At 37.3% G+C, this 23015-nt stretch overlaps 1 protein-coding gene across 1 annotated transcript; it reads right to left on the bottom strand.

The window, feature by feature from the left end:
* Window positions 1–21584: 21584 nt before the first annotated feature.
* On the bottom strand, window positions 21585–22768 carry LOC107933621 (zinc-finger homeodomain protein 2). Its single transcript, XM_016865882.2, has one exon. The coding sequence runs from the start codon at window positions 22585–22587 to the stop codon at window positions 21892–21894; it is 696 nt and encodes a 231-aa protein (XP_016721371.2). The 5' UTR covers window positions 22588–22768; the 3' UTR covers window positions 21585–21891.
* Window positions 22769–23015: the final 247 nt, after the last annotated feature.

Raw genomic sequence — 23015 nt, 5'->3', positions numbered from 1 at the left:
TAGCCGATTTTTCTCAAGCCTTTTTCCCCTTCCTTTCTTTCCTCTATTCGGCCAAGGATGTTCAAGAATGAACTCTTTTTTTTTTTTTTGTTTTCTTTCTTCAATTCACGGCAACAAGGGGGGGGTGAGACCATGTACTTTTTTTTTTTCCATCACCCTTCTTTCATTATTTAATCACCATGCTTATTATTTTATTATTCTTAACATGCATCACTAGCATAACATGTTGGAGACATGTTTCCACCTATAGCATGGCCGGCCACTACATATTAGGGAGGGGGAATTTGACATGCAAGTCCCCTTTTTCTTCCACATGCACTAATAGGTCCTCATGCATTGACCTATCACATTTTAAAATTTTCTCATATAAGTCCTATTGACTAAATTCACATGCAATCGACTAAATCGAAGCTTGAAATTTTTACACATTCATGATTACATATTCTAGACAATAAACATCACATTCAAACCTTTCGGTGACTCGGTTTAGCGGTCCCGAAACCACTTCCCGGCTAGGGTCAATTTTGGGCTGTCACAACTCTCCCTCACTTAAGAAATTTTCGTCCTCGAAAATCTTACCAGTAAATAGGTTTGGATATCGTTCCTTCATCGAGCTCTCGGGTTCCCAGGTTGCTTCCTCGATCCCGTGTTTGAGCCACAACACCTTAACCAACGGAACCCTTTTGTTTCGCAACTCTTTCACCTCACGAGCTAGGATACGTATCGGTTCTTCTTCATAACTCATATCGGCTTGAATTTCAACCTCTGATGGGCTAATTATATGCGACGGATCAGATCGATAGCGTCGAAGCATCGAAACATGAAAGACATCGTGAATCTTTTCAAGCTCAGGGGGCAAAATCAATCTATACGCAACTGGCCCCACTCGTTCGGAGATTTCGTACGGCCCAATGAATCTCGGGCTCAACTTGCCCTTACGGCCAAACCTAAGTACCTTTTTCCAAGGCGAAACTTTAAGGAACACTTTATCTCCCACCTGATATTCAATGTCCTTCCGTTTCAGATCCGCATACGATTTCTGACGATCTGTGGCTGCCTTCAAACTTTCACGGATTACTTTTACTTTCTGTTCAGCATCTTTAATCAAATCAACTCCGAAAATTTTACTTTCACCAAGCTCGGTCCAAAACAATGGTGTACGGCATTTACGACCGTACAAAGCCTCGTAAGGTGCCATCTTAATACTTGATTGAAAACTATTGTTGTAAGCGAATTCAATCAAAGGTACATACCGTTCCCATGAACCACTAAACTCAAGGATGCAGCATCTCAGCATATCCTCGAGTATCTGAATTATCCGCTCGGATTGACCATCGGTTTGGGGATGAAAAGCGGTGCTAAAATGCAGCTGGGTACCCAAAGCTTCTTGCAATTTCTTCCAAAATCGCGAGGTGAATCTCGGATCTCTATCCGACACGATAGAAATAGGTACTCCATGTAATCTCACAATCTGAGAAACATACAACTCGGCTAGTTTATCCAATGAGAAATCCGTACGCACGGGGATAAAGTGAGCCGACTTAGTCAGCCTATCAACAACAACCCAAATCGCATCCTTCTTACTTGCGGACAATGGCAGTCCGGACACAAAGTCCATTGTGACTCGGTCCCATTTCCACTCGGGTATCATGATCGGCTGAAGTAACCCTGAAGGCACTTGATGTTCCGCTTTCACTTGCTGACATATTAAACATCTCGAAACAAAGTCGGAGATGTCTCGCTTCATACCATGCCACCAAAATCGACGTTTCAAGTCGTTGTACATTTTCGTGCTCCCCGGGTGAATTGACATTCGGCTACAATGGGCTTCGTTCAGGATCATCGGAATGAGTTCCGAATTCCTTGGAACGCACAAACGACTTCTAAACCTCAAACAACCATCATCATCAATCTGAAACTCCGATTCCTTGTTTGGAACACACTCAGCTCGTTTTGCAACTAATTCATCATCGACTTTCTGAGCTTCATGAATTTGATGAGTCAATAATGGTTTGGCTTTTAATTCAGCTACTAACACATTGTCAGGTAGAACAGACAAGTGTACATTCATCGCTCGCAAAGCAAACAGTGATTTCAGGCTTAAGGCGTCCGCAACCACATTAGCCTTTCCCGGGTGGTAATCAATGACAAGCTCATAATCCTTCAACAATTCAAGCCAACGTCTTTGTCGCAGATTCAAGTCCCGTTGAGTCATCAAATATTTGAGACTTTTGTGATCCGAAAACACATGGCACTTCTCACCAAACAAATAATGTCGCCATATTTTCAATGCAAACACAATGGCGGCTAGTTCGAGATCATGGGTCGGATAATTTCTCTCGTGTGGCTTCAATTGTCTCGACGCATAGGCCACAACTCGACCTTCTTGCATCAATACACAACCCAACCCGAGTAGGGATGCGTCACTATAAACGACAAACTCTTTACCCGATTCGGGTTGCACCAAAATTGGAGCTTTAGTCAGATGAGTTTTCAGTTGATCGAAGCTTTTCTGACATTTCTCCGTCCATTCGAACTTAACATCCTTCTGAAGTAGCTTCGTCATTGGTGTGGCTATCATCGAGAAACCTTTGACAAATTGTCGGTAATAACCGGCGAGCCCTAGAAAGCTCCGGACTTCGGTAACGTTTCTCGGAGGCTTCCAGTTAAGTATGGCTGAAATTTTGCTCGGGTCAACCCGAATACCCGATGCGGATACCACATGACCCAAGAAGCTAACCTCTCTTATCCAGAACTCACACTTACTGAACTTAGCATATAACTGCTTATCCCGCAAAATTTGCATCACTAGCCTCAGATGCTCAGCATGTTCGGCCTCATCTCTTGAATAGACCAAGATGTCATCAATAAACACAACTACGAACCGATCCAAGTACGGCCTAAAGATCCGATTCATCAAATCCATAAACACCGCAGGGGCATTAGTGAGCCCAAACGGCATCACTAAGAACTCATAGTGACCGTACCTCGTTCTGAAAGCAGTTTTGGGTACGTCCGAATCTCGAATCCGTAACTGATAATAACCCGATCTCAAATCTATCTTTGAAAACACCGATGCTCCCTTTAATTGATCGAACAGATCATCTATACGCGGTAACGGATACTTATTCTTTATCGTCACTTTATTCAGTTGACGATAGTCAATGCACAACCTCATGGTTCCGTCCTTCTTTTTCACGAACAATACTGGTGCACCCCAAGGCGAGAAACTCGGTCGAGCGAAACCTCTATCCGTCAATTCTTGCAACTGAGCTTTCAACTCTTTTAACTCAGTTAGTGCCATACGATACGGAGCGATCGAAATTGGCGTAGTTCCAGGTACAAGCTCAATTCCAAACTCTACTTCCCGAACAGGTGGCAAACCCGGTAACTCTTCAGGAAAAACATCCGGGTATTCACAAACCACCGGCACCGATTCGGGTTTCTTTTCTAACTCCTTGTCATCAAGTACATACGCGAGGTATGCTTCGCACCCTTTCCTTACATATTTCTGGGCCAACATTGCTGATATTACAGCTGGCAACCCCCTTAAGTCCGCAGACTCAACTCGGATTATTTCGTTATTTGCGCACCTCAAATCAATAGTCTTGCTTTTGCAATTCACAACCGCATCATGCGCGGTTAACCAATCCAAACCAAGAATAACATCAAACTCGTCGAACGGCAAAAGCATCAAATCAGCCGGAAAACAGGATTCTCGGATTAATAGAGGGCATCTCTTACACACTTTATCAACAAGTACGCATTGACCCAAAGGGTTTGATACTCGAATTACGAGCTCAGTAGACTCAACAGGTAGAGTCTTACTGGTTGCTAAGGTTTCGCATACATATGAATGAGTAGAACCAGGGTCAATCAATGCAATCACATTAGTATCAAAGAGAGTGAAGGTACCAGTGATGACGTCGGGGGAGGATGCCTCCTCTCGTGCGCGAATGGCATATGCTCTAGCAGGAGCACGGTTCTCGGCGCGATCGGCCGTATCAGAAGCCCCCCTCTGACTACCACCCCTGCCTCCAAAAATTCTCGGTGGTCTACCTCTAGATGTCACTCCACTAGGTCTTGCACCTTGAATCTTATTCTTCTCATCCAGCTCCGTGCAATCTCTAATGAAGTGGTCCTTCGAACCGCATCCGTAACAGGCCCTGTTAGTAGACTTGCCCCAACATTCACCTAGGTGTCGTCTTCCACATTGGGGACATTCAGGTTTCTCGTGCCGATTATTGCCCACACTAGCTACCGAAGTAGCTCGGGAGCCCATCGATGGTCTTGCCCTAATGGAAATTCCCGTAGTCGCCCTCGACTTACTAATGTCCTCCCTGAACTTCTTCACAGCTGAGAACGGAGCTTTACCCGTCGATCTTTTACGATAATCTCTAGCTTCAAATTCAGCCTTCCTCTTCTCCTTTCCAAGTTCCTCCGCCTTGCAGGCTCGTTCGACTAGTGTTACGAATTCCTTTATTTCCAGAATACCCATTAGTAGCTTTAAATCTTCGTTCAATCCTTCCTCAAATCTTTTGCACATAGCAACCTCATCAGCTACGCACTCCCGGGCATACCTACTAAGTCTTACGAATTCATGTTCGTATTCAGATACAGTCATACGGCCTTGCTTGAGTTCCAAGAACTCCTTACGCTTCTGGTCAATGAACCGTTGGCTAATAAATTTCTTCCGAAATTCCGTTTGAAAGAAGTCCCAAGTTACTCGCTCGTTCGGGACTATGGAAATCAATGTCCTCCACCAATAGTAGGCTGAGTCTCGCAACAAAGATACAGCACATTTTAGACATTCATCGGGTGTGCATGACAATTCATCGAACACCTGAATGGTGTTATCAAGCCAGAACTCGGCCCTTTCGGCATCATCAGTTACTATGGCCTTGAACTCCTCGGCCCCACGCTTCCTAATCAAGTCTACAGGTAGCTTACTCAGCCTCACAGGATCAGCGACTGACGGCCTTACAGGCTCTTGGGGTGGGTTATTCAAATTTGGGAATTGTTGGACAGCCGGGTTGGCTCGGGCATATTGCGCGACCCACTCGTTCATCATGGTAAAGAAGGCTTGTTTAGCCCCCTCACCTTGATTATTCGCAGATGACTGGGGTTCAACAGGCGGCGTCCCTTGTGCAGGAGCAGCCGCTACGCTCTCAACGTCATCCGCTAGGGTTCTTTCTTCACCGGGATCCATTTACTAATCAAGACAAAAACATTTCAACCGTCAGAAGTCATCACCCTTTTAAACATTAACATTATGGCATGTATAGCTAGACTCATACGTGCTATGGAAGTCCTAGAACCGACTAAACCATAGCTCTGATACCAATAAAATGTAACACCCCGAACCCGAAACCGTCATCGGGGTCGAACACGAGGTGTTAACTGGCTTTACCCTCTTACAAAATTTATTTTCCAGACACTGCCCAATCTGTGTACTAGTCGTTTTAAAATTCATATCTTGAGTTTCGTAACTCGAAAATCAGTTTCGTAATTTTTCCCAGAAACTAGACTCATGTGCCCATCTATGTATTTTTTTCTAGAATTTTTGGTTGGGCCAATTAGTACAGTTTATTAGTCAAAGTTCCCCAAGTTGCAGGGGTCGACTACACTGACCTTTGCCCATTACGACTGGGATATCTCCCTGCACGGGGCTTCAATACTGTTGCCGTTTGTTTCTATGGAAACTAGACTCAGAGAGGAATCTGCACATATATGGTACGACCCCTAATTATCTCTGGTTAATTTATAATGAATTTCCAAAGTTGGAGCAGGGAATCCAGAAACCGTTCTGGCCCTGTCCCACTAAAATCTGATTATCTCTTAATATACTGCCCATATGATCTTTTCGTTACTTCCTCATGAAAACAGACTCATCGAGCTTCGATTACATAATTTATTCATCAATTAATTCCACTCCTACTATTTTTAGTGATTTTTCAATCTCATGACACTGCTGCTGCCAGCATCTGTTACGAAGGTAACTAGGTCCATTTCATGCCTACCCTCGATCCAACTCAATCGAACATTCGTGCCATTTTCGCATGGCTTAAAGTTTACATGCCATAATTCAAACACAACGTACTAGCTTATACATGCCAAAATGATCTTCTAAGCACACTAAGAAGAAAGTACCAAAACTAGCTATCTGATGTGATGACTTCGTTGACGGCCCGACCCCGCAAAAATTGATGAGTCCAAGCAACCTATAATGGGTGACAAGGAAACACCGGGTGAGTTTATAACTCAGTAAGTCATAAGCAATGCTCTACTATACATCAATAACATTATCACAAGAGGAATAAAATGGAATGAGACAATTTACTCCATCCATACCGAACCATACCATAGTTCCACCAACCTACCGATTCAATTTCATATCAATTCATGCCTTCACAATTCATATACTCATCAATAGGATATTGAAGCATTTTCATAAATCAATTTATTTTCGTTACAATCAAACCACAAAACGGCCTTTCACCCATCCTACGATAAATTTTTATGTACGTGACTTCAAGTATAGTTGTCACATAGGTTCAACTTACCGAGCTCAACACCAAGTATACGCATAGCACATATTAGCCATGTCCTCAAGACACTTACCTGATCCGCTGTCCGCGATCAGCTCAATAGTGTCGCACACATAGTGTCCATAATGATTCACGAATGTATATTGAGCCCGCACACTCAGTGCTATATAATCAACTCGCACATTTAGTGCCACGTAATCAAATCGCACACTTAGTGCTACATAGTCAAACCCGCACACTTAGTGCCGCATGGTCAATTCGCACACTTAGTGCATCATATTCATTTCGCACACTTAGTGCAACAAAGTAGAATCGCACACTTAGTGCTGTACAATTTAATCCCGCGCACTTAGCACCAATCTCATGGTCATAAATGGTTATCCCGCACATTTAGTGCCGAGATCAACAACTCATTACATCTCACCTCATTTATTTCATTCAACAATTTCATCATCACATACGTACATGCATATATATATATGTACATTTATTCATTCCATTCAGCATCAATACACAACATTATGACCATTGAAATAATACCAACTACATGCTTAATGACTTACCTCGTGTTGGGTAAGACGGTTCCAACTCGGCTACTCGATAACCTTTTCTTTGCCTTTGCTCGATTCACCTCCTTTAGCTCCTTGAGCTATATCAATAATTTAACTAGTTTAACCACCTTGCTAAATATTTACAATCCAATCTCACATGTATATGTATGTTAGTATATTCGGCTAATAATCTCATGCAACTACCAAAGCCGAATCAACTAAATATACTTATGTATACACACATATATCATCATCGAAATCACCTAAGCTTAGACATCGATTTTTAATTTCAAGTAAGTTGCCGAATGCAACCTTACTAAATTCTCATGGATTCAATATACCATTACCATGAAATCAACAACCAAATTCATAGACAATTTAGGAAAATCACATTACAATTCTCATATTCAAGCAAAGACCATGGCCGAATGCACATATGACCTCATAACAAAAATATTGAACCTTTGGTTGCCCAATTAGCTTAACATCCATCAAATTTTTAAATCAAGAAGCTCACCTCATCTATAATCAACTCTCAATGCCCTAAGGCATCAAAAACAACATCAAAGAAATACAACCATCCATGGCCGAATGTCCTAGCCGAATTGTTTTAACCATGAGTAACATAACAAGCATAGATCGTGTTTATGGATATACCGTGGCCGATTCAAGCTAATCACCTCCAAAATCATCAACCATTTTCGTTGCATATAACATATATAAACATGAATAAGTTTCATATAATCCCTTAACACATTAATTTCTTTCATCAACAACCTTTTCCTTGAGCACTTTCTCATGACCGATTGCTCATGTTATCAACAAGATTCAAAGTTTAAACATGGGCTATTTAAAACATGCATGCATCTCAAAGACAACATCAAACATACCTTAGTCTAACCACCACCATAGCCGATTTTTCTCAAGCCTTTTTCCCCTTCCTTTCTTTCCTCTATTCGGCCAAGGATGTTCAAGAATGAACTCTTTTTTTTTTTTTGTTTTCTTTCTTCAATTCACGGCAACAAGGGGGGGGTGAGACCATGTACTTTTTTTTTTTTCCATCACCCTTCTTTCATTATTTAATCACCATGCTTATTATTTTATTATTCTTAACATGCATCACTAGCATAACATGTTGGAGACATGTTTCCACCTATAGCATGGCCGGCCACTACATATTAGGGAGGGGGAATTTGACATGCAAGTCCCCTTTTTCTTCCACATGCACTAATAGGTCCTCATGCATTGACCTATCACATTTTAAAATTTTCTCATATAAGTCCTATTGACTAAATTCACATGCAATCGACTAAATCGAAGCTTGAAATTTTTACACATTCATGATTACATATTCTAGACAATAAACATCACATTCAAACCTTTCGGTGACTCGGTTTAGCGGTCCCGAAACCACTTCCCGGCTAGGGTCAATTTTGGGCTGTCACAGATCATGACTAGCCATGCCAAAGGCTAATCATTGTCAAACATCCCCTACTACACTATTGCCATATCATGAATTTTAACACCAAAATAATCAACCATGACATATGGCATAAAAAGAAAAGTCGAATTACCAAGGCTTACGACCTAGCGTTATAAAACCAAACCCAACCGACATTTATGCCATTTTCGCATGGCTAAAAGTTTACATACCAAAGTTCAAACACAACATAATAGCCTATACATGCCGAAATGTTCTCCTAAGCCGACTAAGAAGAAAGTACCAAAACTTGCTAGCCGGTGTGATGACTTCGATGACGGCCCGACCACGCAAAAAGAGACGAGTCCAAGAAACCTAGAATAGGTGACAAGGAAACACCGAGTGAGTATATAACTCAGTAAGTCATAAGCAATGCACTACCATCCATTAAATAACATTATCACAATAGGAAACAAAATGGAACGAGGCTAGTTACTCCATCCATACCGAACCGTGCCATAGTTCCTCAGACCTATCAGTTCAATCTCATACCAAATCATGCATTCACATTCCATATACTAATCAATAGGATATTTGAGGCATTTTCATACATCATTTTATTTTTGTTACAATCATACAACTAAACGGCCTTTCACCTATTCCACGTTAAATCTTATGTACGTGACTTCAAGTAAATTTGTCACATAGGTTCAAACTTACCAAGCTCAACTCCAAATATAAACATAGCGCCTATTAGCCATGAACTCAAGGTACTTACCCGATCCGCTGTCCGTGATCAACTCAACAATGTCGCACACTTAGTGTCCATAGTGATTCAAAAATATATATTAAGTCCGCACACTCAGTGCTATATAATGAACTCGCACACTTAGTGCTATATAATCAAACTCGCACACTTAGTGCTATATAATTTAAACCCGCACACTTAGCGCCAATCTCATGATCATAAAAGTTTATACCCGCACACTTAGTGCCGAGATCAACAACTCAATACATCTCACCTCTTTTCTTCTCATTCAACACTTTCATCACCACATACATACATGTATATATATATATATTTATCATTCCATTCAGCATCATTACATAGACGTTATGACCATTTAAATTAATACAAACTATATGCTTAATGACTTACTTTGTGTTGGGTAAGACGGTTCCAACTCGGTTACTCGATGATCTTTTCTTTGCCCTTGCTTGCCTCTCCACCTTTAGCTTCTTGAGCTAAATCGATAAATTAACTAGTTTAACCATCTTGCTAAACATTCATACTTCAATTACACATGCATATGTATGTTTGTATATTCGGCAATGACAATGGTAATTTAGCAAACCTTAATTTAACTTATAATTGTTCATAACACATTTAAAGCATCCACTCCATTCCATCATTTTAAAGCACATACATTACTCAATATTATCCAAGTTCACATTCGGCATTTTCACAAATACAAATGCCGATTTCATTCACTCATCTCTAATGTTAATTAAGAAATGCCGAATGTCACCAACTAAATGGCATACACACACTCACATGCATAAAAGTCATCCACACCTCCTATAGCTCATTCGGCATTCACAAAATCATACCATTAGAATTCATGTACAATACCGAACCTTTAGACATTCAAACATCTACCCTATTCTTTTCAAATCATCTAAACGGCAACACTCACATTCTAGCATTTAAATACAAAACATTTATTCAAGTAACTAAGCAAGTCCAAGTTCGGCTATTACACATATAAATACTATCAAATTAAATTTTTAACTAGATCAAACATCTCTCATCAACATTTATTCATTAAAACATAAAGAAAATAATCAAATCTCCTCATTAACCACCATGGCCGAATGCTCCATTCACCACCCAAATCCAAATTTTTAACATGGGCAAAGTAAGGAACTTAGTAACTAACTTAAAATAAGCTAAAATTTCAAAATCTAACATGAATTACTAACCTTGTTTTAAGCTTAAGATGGCCGAATGCTATATCCCTTTTCTTCTTTAAAGTTCGGCTACTAAGGGAGAAGATGAAACCAACATTTTTTCTTTCTTTTGTTTTTCTATTATCCTTTCTTTTTCTTTTCTTTAGCTCACGGCCATGGGGGGGGAAACAACCACACATTTTTTTGTTTTTATTTCTTTATTACCCATACTCCCTATTTTATTTTTTTTCTAACATACCTCACTAAGCCAACATGTTCCCAACATGTTTCCACTCATAGCATGGCCGGCCACTAGCTCAAATTTTGGGTAATTTGACATGCAAACCCATCATTTTCATAACATGCATTAATAGGCCACTTCACATTTGCCTAGCACATTTCTAAATTTTCTCACATAAGTCCTATTTAATAAAATTCACTTACAATTAACAAAATTCAAACATGAAATTTTCACACATGCATATATACATATAATAAACATCAAATATGATGGCTAATTATTAGTATGACTCGGTTTTGTGGTCCCGAAACCACTCCCCGACTAGGGTCAATTTTGGGCTGTCACAGATAGTGATAGTGTGACTAGTTGCTGACGATCCCCGAGCCTGTAGCTTCGCAATGAGATCTATAAAACAGAGGAAACAGAGTAAACGGAGTAAGCATTACAATGCTTAGTAAGTTTTAAGCAGTGTCAACAGATAACAATCAAATTATAACATAGTTGTTCGTATTTTTATTTCACTCTTCCTTCGGGCATACCATCCCTTTACCGAATCTGCACATCTCATCATATACAATAGGCAGATAAACTTTCACATAAAAGTGAGCTCATGTGACATAGATATATCGTATGATTTCACATCACCTCTCACACTGATCCGATGTCACATAATCATAGGAATAGTCTCATAGATTGCTCTCGTATGCATCACATAACTACCTTATGATTTAGTGCAAATCAAGCTCACATATAAACTTGGAGTACATACCTGTTTAACCTTTCGCATTGAATATATTTATAAGCAATTCTTATTACGAAGTCTTACCCGGACATAATCTCCACACGAAGTTATCGGGTCTTACCCGGACAAAATCCCCACACGTAGTCATCGGGTCTTTAGAGCTCGGATATAGTACAAGCACGAAGCTTAAGGACATTAATCAGTGATAATATTCTCGCATAAAGCCTGCGGGGTTTTAACCCGGATATAGTACTGACACAAATGCCCTTCGGGACTTATCACATTTATACACTTTCACATCCATCACGTTGGCCACTCGGCCCTGTCACATATATATACACTTCCACATTCATCACATCGGCCATTAGGCCTTATCACATATATACACTTTCACATTCATCACATCGGCCATTAGGCCCTATCACATATATATACACTTTCACATTCATCACATCGGCCATTAGGCCTTATCACATATATACACTTTCACATTCATCACATCGGCCATTAGGCCTTATCACATATATATACACTTTCACATTCATCACATCGGCCATTAGGCCTTACTATCATTTCATATTCGAATACTCATAAACTTACAATATCACGATTTAGAATTCAAGTATGGGTTTAATCAATAGCTTATGAGCAACTAAAACAAGTTTATCAAGGTTCACAACATAATCTCAAATTCAGCACAAGCTGTTTTTCCTGAGCAATAGTCACCAAATTATTTATAACTGTAGCTAAAAAACTCCAAATCACTTTCCGTTAATTTTTCCTGAATATAGACTCGTATATCTTCCATCCACAAAATTTTTAGAATTTTATGTTTGGCCAATAAATACCAGATTTTTCTTAAAGTTTCCCCTGTTTCACTGTTTGACTAATCTGACCACTCTTCACTACGAATCAAATTTCTCATTTTACAGAATTCAAAATGTGTTGTATTTGATTTCCTTTGAAACTAGACTCATTAAGGAGTCTAAGAATATAAATTTTATCTTATAACCATTTTTGTACAATTTATAATGATTTTCTAAAAACAGAACAGGGGATTTCGGAGTCATTCTGACACCGTCTCACACAACTTTAAATATCTCATTATTGGAAATTTCTTTTGCTTACACGGTTTCTTTTATAAGAAACTAGACTCATTAAGCTTTAATTTCATGTCTCATTCAGCCTCTAATTCAAGTCCATGAATTTATGGTGATTTTCTAAAGTCACGTTACTGCTGCTGTCCGAAGCAGACTATTTCAAATTACCCTTAAATTCCCAAGCTCAAACACTTAAGAACTTACCATTTGAGCTTAGAACATATCATGGCCACATCTTATCTTATTAAATCAACTCATCATGTCCTATTATAATTGAATTTACTCAACGTTTAAACACTTAAAACTTACCTCGGAAGTGGTCGACGATTAGATATCCACGGCTATTCGTTTACTTTCTCTTTTCTCCTATCCGACTTTGATCCTCTAAGCTCTTGAGCTTAACAACCAATATGCAAGATATCACATATACATAACTTAGCTTATGAGAACATATGTATTACATCATAAACACATCTTTTACCAATTACCTCACTTAAGCCAAATTTTTATGATCAACCACAAAAAAAAATATACCACAATTCATACTTCCAAAATGAGCTACTTCCATGGCCGATTATATTTCATCATTAACATATCTCATTTTCGAATCATATAATCAATATCACATACACATCACCCAAACACAAATCATACCTATCATATAACAAGCATAACAAAATAAACCAACCATGTCAAATATAACCATAATTTGATCAAACCTTGAAACCGAACTTAACAAAATAAACAAGCCATTGAATGATTAGAACTTGAACTAACCACCTTCTTTATACATAATTTTCCAAAAATTTCAAGGTACTTACCTCTTCCAAACCTCAAAATTCTAAGTTTAATCTATGGGATAAGTAGAGTTTGAACTAATCATCTCAAACATGCATAGATTTTCAAGAATGATTCAATACATACCTCATTCTAGCCATCTTCTAAGCCAAAAATCAAGGCAACCAAACCTTCTTCTCCCTCCCTTTAGGCTACGGCAATGGAGGACAAGGATCAACCCACTTTTGATTCAATTTTCTCTATGACCGAATGCACTTACCTCAAATTTTTAGCTTGCTATCTTGCCAAAATCCTCAAAACATATTTCTTCCTTCTATCATTTTTTTTCGGTCAAGAAGAACCGATTTCTTCTTTTCTTTCCTTCTCAAGTCACGGCAATAGGGGGGAGAACATGGATGAGACAACTTTGTTCTCATCACCCCTCCCTTTTCATTTCTTTATTACTAACCCTTTATTATATTCTTTCTCCCATAACACACTAACACAACATGTTTCCCACATGTTTCACCCCATAACATTTTGTCCACTCTCATGCTCATGGCCGGCCACTACTAATTAGGGGGGAAATTGACATGCAAGTCCCCCCTTTTTCTTACATGCACTAATAGATCCTTATGCTTTGACCTATCACATTTCAAAATTTTCTCACATAAGTCCTATTTACTAAAATTCACCTACAATTAAACAAAATTCAAATATGAAATTTTCACACATGCATATATACATATAATAAGCATCAAATATGACAGCTAATTATTTTTATGACTCGGTTTAGCAGTCCCGAAACCACTTCGCGACTAGGGTCAATTTTGGGCTGTCACAATCACAGTTTATGTATGGCATGTATAGCTAGACTCTCACACACGCTACGTTAGTCCGAGAATTGACTAAATCGTAGCTCTGATACCAATAAATATAATACCCCTCACCCGTATTCAACATAGAAATAGGGTTATGGAGTATTACCAAACTTATAACACAAATAAACGTACATTTCACATACATATTCCAATATCAAGTAATCATCATTCAACATCAATCATATTATCCCTATTACGAGTCTATGAGGCCCAAAACATGCATTCGGGTGATTCGGGACTAAACCGGTAACTTAGGAAACTTTTGGGCCACTTAGAAATTTTTCAAAATACAGGGGACACACACCTGTATGGCCCGACCGTCTGTCTCACACGACCAAAGGCACGCCTGTGTCACAGGTCGTGTGGACATTCAAAATGGAATCACATGGCCGTGTTCTAGCCCGTGTTTGACCCCGTGTAACTCTCTGACTTGGGTCACACGGCCAACACACAGACCCATGTGACAGACCGTGTGCTAGGCTGTGCCAAACCTGTAGGGTATACTGAATTATGCCACATGGCCAAGTCCCACGCCTGTGTGCTGGGCCATGTGGGGTATACTGACTTGATTTCTATTTCAACACAAGGGGACATACAGCCATGTAACATAACTGTGTGTCACACACTGCTGAGACAAACACCCGTGTCTCTGCCCGTGTGAATAAAAAATAGGCTATTTACGAAGCCATTTTGCCACCCAAACATGCTTACACCTATATCAACCAAATTGGCACCAAAACATAGTATATATATAGGCATTCAAACCAACTAAATCAAGCCTAAAACATGCTAATTTTATACCATCATCCATAATACACAGAAGTTATAAAATAAGTCATTCCATTTATACCAAATTCACATATACAAATCAACTAATTAAACACTTTCAAACATGCACCATTATGCTCAAGTCACAAGCATATAACTTCTCCAATATCAACCAATTGACATCTACAATATCTAAAAATCCACAAGCATCATGTATCCATCCATAAACTCACAACACAAGCTATATACATATATATATACAACACCATACTAACCAAATTAAGCCAACTCTCATGGCTATATACAAAACCAAAAACATTTACCATTTACAAGACATTTCGAATAACCAAAGTCATTACCAACCCATATACCAAAATGACTAAACTCCTATACATGCCATATACTTAAAATGCTTAAGTTCAAAAGGACCAAAGTGATAGTAGGATAGTGTGATGAAGTCTCCGACAATTCACGAATCCGAGCTAGCTTTGAATTCACTATAAAACACGAAAAAACAAACGATGAAAGCTATAAAGCTTAGTAAGCTCGTATGAGAATAATAAGAAAAACTCACCATTTAATTACCATTCAAATATATGCATATAACATACTACAAAATATTTAACCACAACATTAACATATATTCAACCACCTATTTAACCATGAACTCAATTCTTTTATATGTTCGATTCATATACAATTTTTGTACATACCTGTATTAATACGTATCTATTTCTCACCATTTCATATCTTTGATATAAACCTTGAACCATTTGGAATAATATAAGATACTTTGGAAAGTGCCAATATATATAGTCGAAGTTATCTCAATAAATCTTGCACCGAAGTGCCAATACATGGCCGAAGCTATCTCAATATCATATCTCAATAATGCTCACTTTCGAGCTACCAACGGGTCTACTCACACAAGCTGACGATCATGACGTAGCTTCACGGTGCTGCTTACACAAGCTGACGAGACTCCACAACACATGCCGGATAACTTAGCCATCGGTAGGACATACGGACCAGCACCCAAAACAATAATAACCCCTAATGACATGTTATTTGTATCCTATTCCTAAGGTTCAACTGAGATTTCCAATGCCGAATCTTCGTCGAATAAGTCCGCAACATTGTATTCACAATTTATGCAATATTAAAGCATTTAGAACACAAATATAACAATATTTATTATATACCAACTTACCTCAGATACAAAAACGGCAAATTAAGTCGATTAATCTAAAACTTTATTCTTCCCCTATCTAAATTCGTATTTCACCTTTCTTGATCTAAATATAATCAAAATTAACTTATTTAATAATCTCTCTATTCAATTTAATCTAAAAACACACATTACGACACTTTTACATATTTGCCCCTAACATTTCACATTTTTGCAATTTAGTCCTTATTTCATGAAATTACAAATTCATGCAATTCAGCCAAAACCCAAGCTTGCCGAAATTCAATTAGGTCCTGAGCAGTCTATATTTTTCATTTATTTCACAATTTAACCACCAAATTTCAACATTTCACAATTAATCCCTAATTGGACATTTTACTAAAAATCACTTAACAAATGTTGTTTATATAACAACAAGCATTCATTTTATATCATTAAACATCAAAACACACTAACATACATCAATGGAAAAACCCTAAACCTTTAACAGTTTTACAAATTAGTCCCTGGGTAGACTAAGCTACAACGATCTCAAAAACATAAAAATCATTGAAACGGGACAAAAACGAACTTACAATTGAGCTTGCAAGTGACCGAATGCTTCAAACCTAAAATATGGCTTTTCTCCTCTTCAATTTCGACAATGAAGAAGATGATAGCATTAACATTTTGTTTGTTTTATTTAATATGCCTTAATAACCAAATTACCTAATTAACCTTTAATATAATTCATTAAATTCACTTAATATAAGTCCAAAAATGTCCAATCATATAAACAATGGTATATTTACCTCATAAGGACCTCCACTATTTAATTTCGTAGTCATTTAGTACCTTTAACTATTAGAACATCTCTTTTGCACTTTACGCGTTTTAGTCCTTTTTATTAATTAAGAACTCAAATGATAAAATTTCTGAACGAAACTTTCACAAAAACATACTATCATGCTATAAACATTAAAATAATAATAAAATAATTAATTCAACTTTAGATTTTGTGGTTCTGAAATCACTATTCTGATTTGACTAAAAACAGGTTGTTAGATCAGGCATACTATACCTTTGGCCAATACTCATCCCATATTTTCCCTTTAACCCCTTAACACGAATGTCTCCTTAATATAGCAGAATATCATGAAATCAAATTCTTATTAACTCAAGTGGTGGTTACTATACGCCCATACGTATGTCAAAATGATCATTTGGGCGGATAACACCACGCCAGACAAACTGTTTACTACTATACGCCCAAAACTTTAGATCCACCAAAATTGGGATGTTACATTTAGTCTCATGCAATGTCCAAAGAATGACGTGGAACAAAAGGGAATGGAATCAATTCTTTACGCTTTTGTTGTGGGTAGTTTATTGTATGTCCAGACCTACACAAGACCTGACATGAACTTTGCTATTGGGATGCTAGGAAGATATCAAAGTAATCTTGGAATTGACCATTGGAAGGCTGCAAAGAAAGATTTATGGTACCTATAAGGAACAAAGAATTTTTTGCTCATGTATAAGAGATTCAGTCAGTTGGAAGTGATTAGATACTCAGATTCAGATATTGTTGGATATATTGACAATAGAAAGTCCGCTTTTGACTTTTGACTTTTTACTTTCTAAAAGAGTCATCATGGAAAAATGCTAAACAATATGTCATTGCATCATCTACGATGGAAGTAGAATATGTGGCATGTTTTAAGGCTACTATTCATGCATTATGGTTGTAGAACTTTTTTTCAGGATTTGGAATAGTCAACTCCATTACCAAGCCACTAAAAATTAATTTTGATAATTCCACAATAATATTTTTCTCCAAAAAAGGACAAATATTCCAAAGGTGCAAAACATATGGAATTAAAATATTTTGTCGTTAAGGAGGAAGTTTAGAAATAAAGAGTGTATATTAAACATGTTAGGAATGACCTGATGATTGTAGATCCATTAACTAAAGGCTTACAACCAAAGACTTTTAAAGAACATGTACATAGAATGGGTCATAGTTGTATTGATGAATGAAAATTTATGAGATTGTGACATTTGAGCTCAATTCTGATGTTCCTAAAATAAAATTGATGTTTCCTATTTATTATGATTGTGTGCTCATAATATTTGAAGTTATTTAAAACAAGAAATTTTTTATAGTTACTTATAGAGTTATTATATTGAGTTGTAATGTTGTGGTATATGAAAAGAAGTATGTGACTTAAACTATATTTAACCGCCATAACTCACATTTTCAACTTATTATAATATGGTAATTATGATGAGTGTTTTTTTATGCACGCTTAATGTTTGTTCTGTTAAAGTTTATGTTTTATCTTATTGGGTCAAGTGAGAAAATGTAAGATTTTAATCAAATTATGTGAAGCCATTTAAGTCTAAAATAATGTGTCCTAATTTAAAACCGATAAGAGTTTTACTTTTAATAGAAGTTAAATTCTATCCATTCATTCAGTTATTTGATGGACATACTAAATTAAAAGTTGATTATTATAAATTGATTCTCGTTCTATCTATTAATTTGCACACAAAAAAAATACACATAAAATTATAGTCACCATGACTTAAAGTTTGTGTGATAAAGAGAAAATGTCAAGAGAGAGAAATCAATTTATCAAGTGTTCTTCTTTGTTAACTCTAATGGTCAAGTTCCAATTTGACATTAGGTATTTCTTAAATTTGTAAAACCATATTATTCTTAATATCCTAAAATCAATGTAAATATAATATTAGTGATTTGAATTGCATAATATGCATATTAAGGATTTTACGGTTCAGGCTTCACATCGGAGACATTTGGATAGGGATTTGTAGAAGAACCAAGGTTTTCTATTGTTGAAAAAATCATTCCTAAACCTGAAAAACTGGGTCATTTGCTAAACCTGAAAAACTGGGTCATTTGCTGTTTGGTTTTAGTCAGTTTTAAACTCAACAACTCTAGCTTTCTATATTTAACTAGAGCCCAAAGCAAGAATAAAGACAATGTGCCATATCAAGTGATTGGGTAAGAAGAAGCTGATCCATCACTATCTGATGCAATATTTAACCTTTGTCCAAGATTCCCATATGGAACCAAATGTTATAATTCATAAAAACTTGCAATTTCCTTATGCAGCTTTTAACTGATACGGTCATACATATACTGTGGTTTAATTTAATGTCCTGAATCAAGCATAGTGTCCTGAACAAGTACTCATATCTTGTTGGTAAGCTTTGGACACTAGAGCAAGCAAATTATCTGTTAAAAGAATACGTCTTGCAAGGTAAACTTGAAACATCAAACCCTATTTATACTAGTAATAGCGAAAGGGCCCCAAAAATGAACATATCTCCCATCTGAAAATCTTACCTTATACAAGGAATCAGGTCCCTCTTTTACCTGCGGTTCCAATGTACTTGAGTTCAGACAAAACAGCACATATTTAAATGCGACTTAATACACGAACATGTGATTAATGAAGAGATTGGCGTAGTTGTTTTTTGTTATATTTATATTTACATGATTAACATGAAAGAGAAAGGAAAAACTCAAGCTGAGAATATGTGAAATTAGACACCTTTTTAGTCACTAACTTTTCAAGGGTAATTGATTAAATGAAGAAAGGAGTTTGTAAAATTTTAAATATTTTTCTGTATAGTAACTTCTTTAATAACTTAAAGACCGTAAGGAAATCCAAACCTAGAAAGAAATGTATATATATATACAGACACAAAAGACAAATGAATTGTCATGCCTAATAAATTTCAATAATATCCCATGAGTATCATCTTTTCTTTTCACCATAGGAAATAAAGGTTAACTTAAGAGAAAGGTTAATGGATAAGCAGGGCTTGGAAATATCTTTACTTAAGGTTCAGCTCAACATTGGCTGATCACTTGGTTGCAGGAAAGTAATTAAATTCAACTTTAATTATGCGAGATTTGCTGAACTAGCATGAGTGAAAGTGACTCTAAAAATGCCTTATGTTGAAGTCTACAAGTACTTGTCTATGGTGTACGAAACCCACTTCGAATCAGATGAAAAGCATCAGACTGAAATTTTAAAATCGCCTAATTGGTTCATATCCTCTATTTGAGGTTAATTCCTTTTCAGACTCGTTCTCTAAATAAAATGTTCTTTGTTTTTTAAAAAATAAAATAATTGGAAAAAAAAGAAAAAGAAAAAAGAGCTTACTACGTACGGGAACTGAAACGGGGCAATGAACATTGAAATTCAGGTGGTTTTTAATTGAGAAAAGTTGCAGACGAAAACTTGTGTCCTTTGGAATTTCTCTTTTATTTGGCTCACTGCTGGGAGACATGGTGAAGCCAAAATTATTTATAGGATTAGAGATAAATTATATTTTGAGTATTAAAATGTAAATTTATTATTATATTAATTTGTAGTTTTATAATTTTTAAAGGGATTAAAAATATATTTACCATATTTGGGCAGCCCCTTGTCTACTTCCCTTTGAATTACATAAAAAGGAAGGAGAAATAAAGATGAAAATGGAAATAAAACACCAAGCTTTGGACCTATCGACTTGCTCTAAAATACATTCATACATACGTACAATAGATACTTTAAAAGCTCATATATAGATAGATAGATAAATAAAGAGAGATTTAAGTAGTGGTAGGAAAATATCACTGTAGTTTATGAAATTTTTCTATTTCCCGAAAGAAGATAAACTTAGACAAGTTCTTTTCTTCCGAAGGTGATCCATCTTTGAACATCTGGCTAGGTTCTCACAGGTCGACTAGACGATGAATATATTAATATAGTTTGAGAGAGCCCCATTATTTTACATTACTATTTTGTCAAGTACAGATCATGAAAGAGCAAATGTTTTAAATTAAAAGAAAAACCAAGTATAATCAGCTTCTGTACTCCAAAAGACTGAAAAAGTAAATGCATTTCAAGGAAAAAAACAAAAGGAGGCTTGCAATAGGTAACAGAAAGGAGGCCCCAATGATCATCAACCTTTGTTTGTTCTGAACATTAAAGCTAATATGTACTCATTCATGTCTTGGGAAATAAATTGCTTCATGATCAATGTTGAAAAACGCAGGAAAAAAAAAAAAGGAGAAATGAACTTGTTGAATGCCATCCATAATAATACTGCTCAACAGAAAGCCAATCAAGAATATATTTATGTTAGTTTAGCAGAGGATCTTAGCTCAAGCAAAAAGTTCGGTTAGAAGAAGTAAAAAACTCGTAGAAAATGCCATTAAGTCTTAAATGTAGAGCGACTCACGTAAAGGAAATTAACTAATGTCAATGTCTCCAGAGGAAAATCATTTTTGACCCTTCCATCTTGTTTTACCACAGCTAAACACAATACGTTCTTACTCGTGTAAGCTCTTCCATTTCCAGGCATCTTGCATTGCATGTCTCCAATTTGCCTCAATGCACCAAAATCAAGACTCATTTTCACAATAAAATATATAGAGCTTTTAACGAAACAGAAAGAAATATATTACAACTAAAATTAAAAGTTGAGTACCCATTACATTAATTGATAATCTAATCTAGAAGACAAGAACCCAAGTTGATAAAACTATTAACTAACAATAATCCATCCCCAACATCATAATCACTTTCAAAGAGCCAAATGCTAATTACCCCCCTCCCCAAAGGAACCCTAAAAAATCTAACTAAACCCCGACATATGAACTTAGCCAGCTAACTCTTTATCCCTTTTTTTAGCTTTTTCTGCTCCATGAAGAACATGTTTCTAGGGTTTCTTACCAAGTGTGTGCTTGTTATTATGCATCCAAACTTTGAAGACTTGCCTTTTTACACCATTTTCATTGCAGAACTGTTGAACGAGCGGTTCATCATGTTTCTGAATCCGCCACCCTATCCTCTCAGCCAACTCCAACATCTTCTCCTTTTGATCATGTGTGAACTTTGTTCTAAACCTCTTCCTTGAACTCCCTTGATTCGAAACATCCTCTTGATCCTCCCTGCTGTGTCCTCCTCCACCTCCCGACGTCGAGGGCAAAGCTAATAGCCTTTGCTGTCCCGCCACGTGGAGGTAACCCGTTGGTGCTCTAAAGTAAGGTGTGAATTGCGGTGGCTGGTGGAAGTAGAGGTCCGTCGAGGGGAAGGTGTTTGGAGAACCCGGTTCCGTTTCCTTACGATGGAAGTTACGGTGGCAGTTACAAGCTGCGCATTTGAGAGCGTCGAGTGTACCTTCAGTTCCAGCCGGCATGAACTCACCGCAACCGTCGACGGCGTGACCGCCGATACCCACCGCGTGGTTCTTCAAACACTCTCTATAACTTCGCTTCCTCTGTTGCTGCTGTTGCTGACCGGTTGGAGTTATTGAACCCGGTTCAGCAGCTGACATTTTGACTGCGGTTGAGTTTACTAGCGAGTTATAACTTGGTGCCAAACCCATCTCTTCTTCTTGTTCCTCGAACTCCATTTCTTCCCACCAAAACAAATTACCCTAAAAGAAAATGATTTTATATACAAAAAGTATAATGCTTTGTTTTTTTATTTTCCTTCTCTTTTTTCTCTCTTTCTACCTGCAAAAGAAGCTTTGTTTTTTTTCCCCCGAAGGGTCCTTCTTGAAACCAACTATCTTAACAGCTGCTTCTTTCTTTTTTTGGCTCTTGATTTTTACTGCATTGTTGAATAATTGGGTTGTTTTTAGCTTTTTATTTTTCCTTTTACTGTTAAGTGAGAAAAATAAAAACTAAAAAACAGAGATGTTACAGTGAAGGTAGCGGGATTGGGGGTTGTCCACTGCAGGGTAAAGTCTGCACAACGGACAAAAGAAAGGAATCCAACGATTCACGCGCTTCTCCCCACACTGAAACTTCTTTCGTATTTTAGGGATGACGCAAACCC

Source organism: Gossypium hirsutum, chromosome A12 (genome assembly GCF_007990345.1).
Source record: "Gossypium hirsutum isolate 1008001.06 chromosome A12, Gossypium_hirsutum_v2.1, whole genome shotgun sequence".
In the NCBI taxonomy this organism is placed as follows: Eukaryota; Viridiplantae; Streptophyta; class Magnoliopsida; order Malvales; family Malvaceae; genus Gossypium; species Gossypium hirsutum.
This window is presented reverse-complemented; position numbering and strand designations above follow the sequence as displayed.

Bases quoted from the DNA above. Each gene is read 5' to 3' on its own strand.
- LOC107933621 (XM_016865882.2), bottom strand. From the start codon at position 22,587: ATGGAGTTCGAGGAACAAGAAGAAGAGATGGGTTTGGCACCAAGTTAT.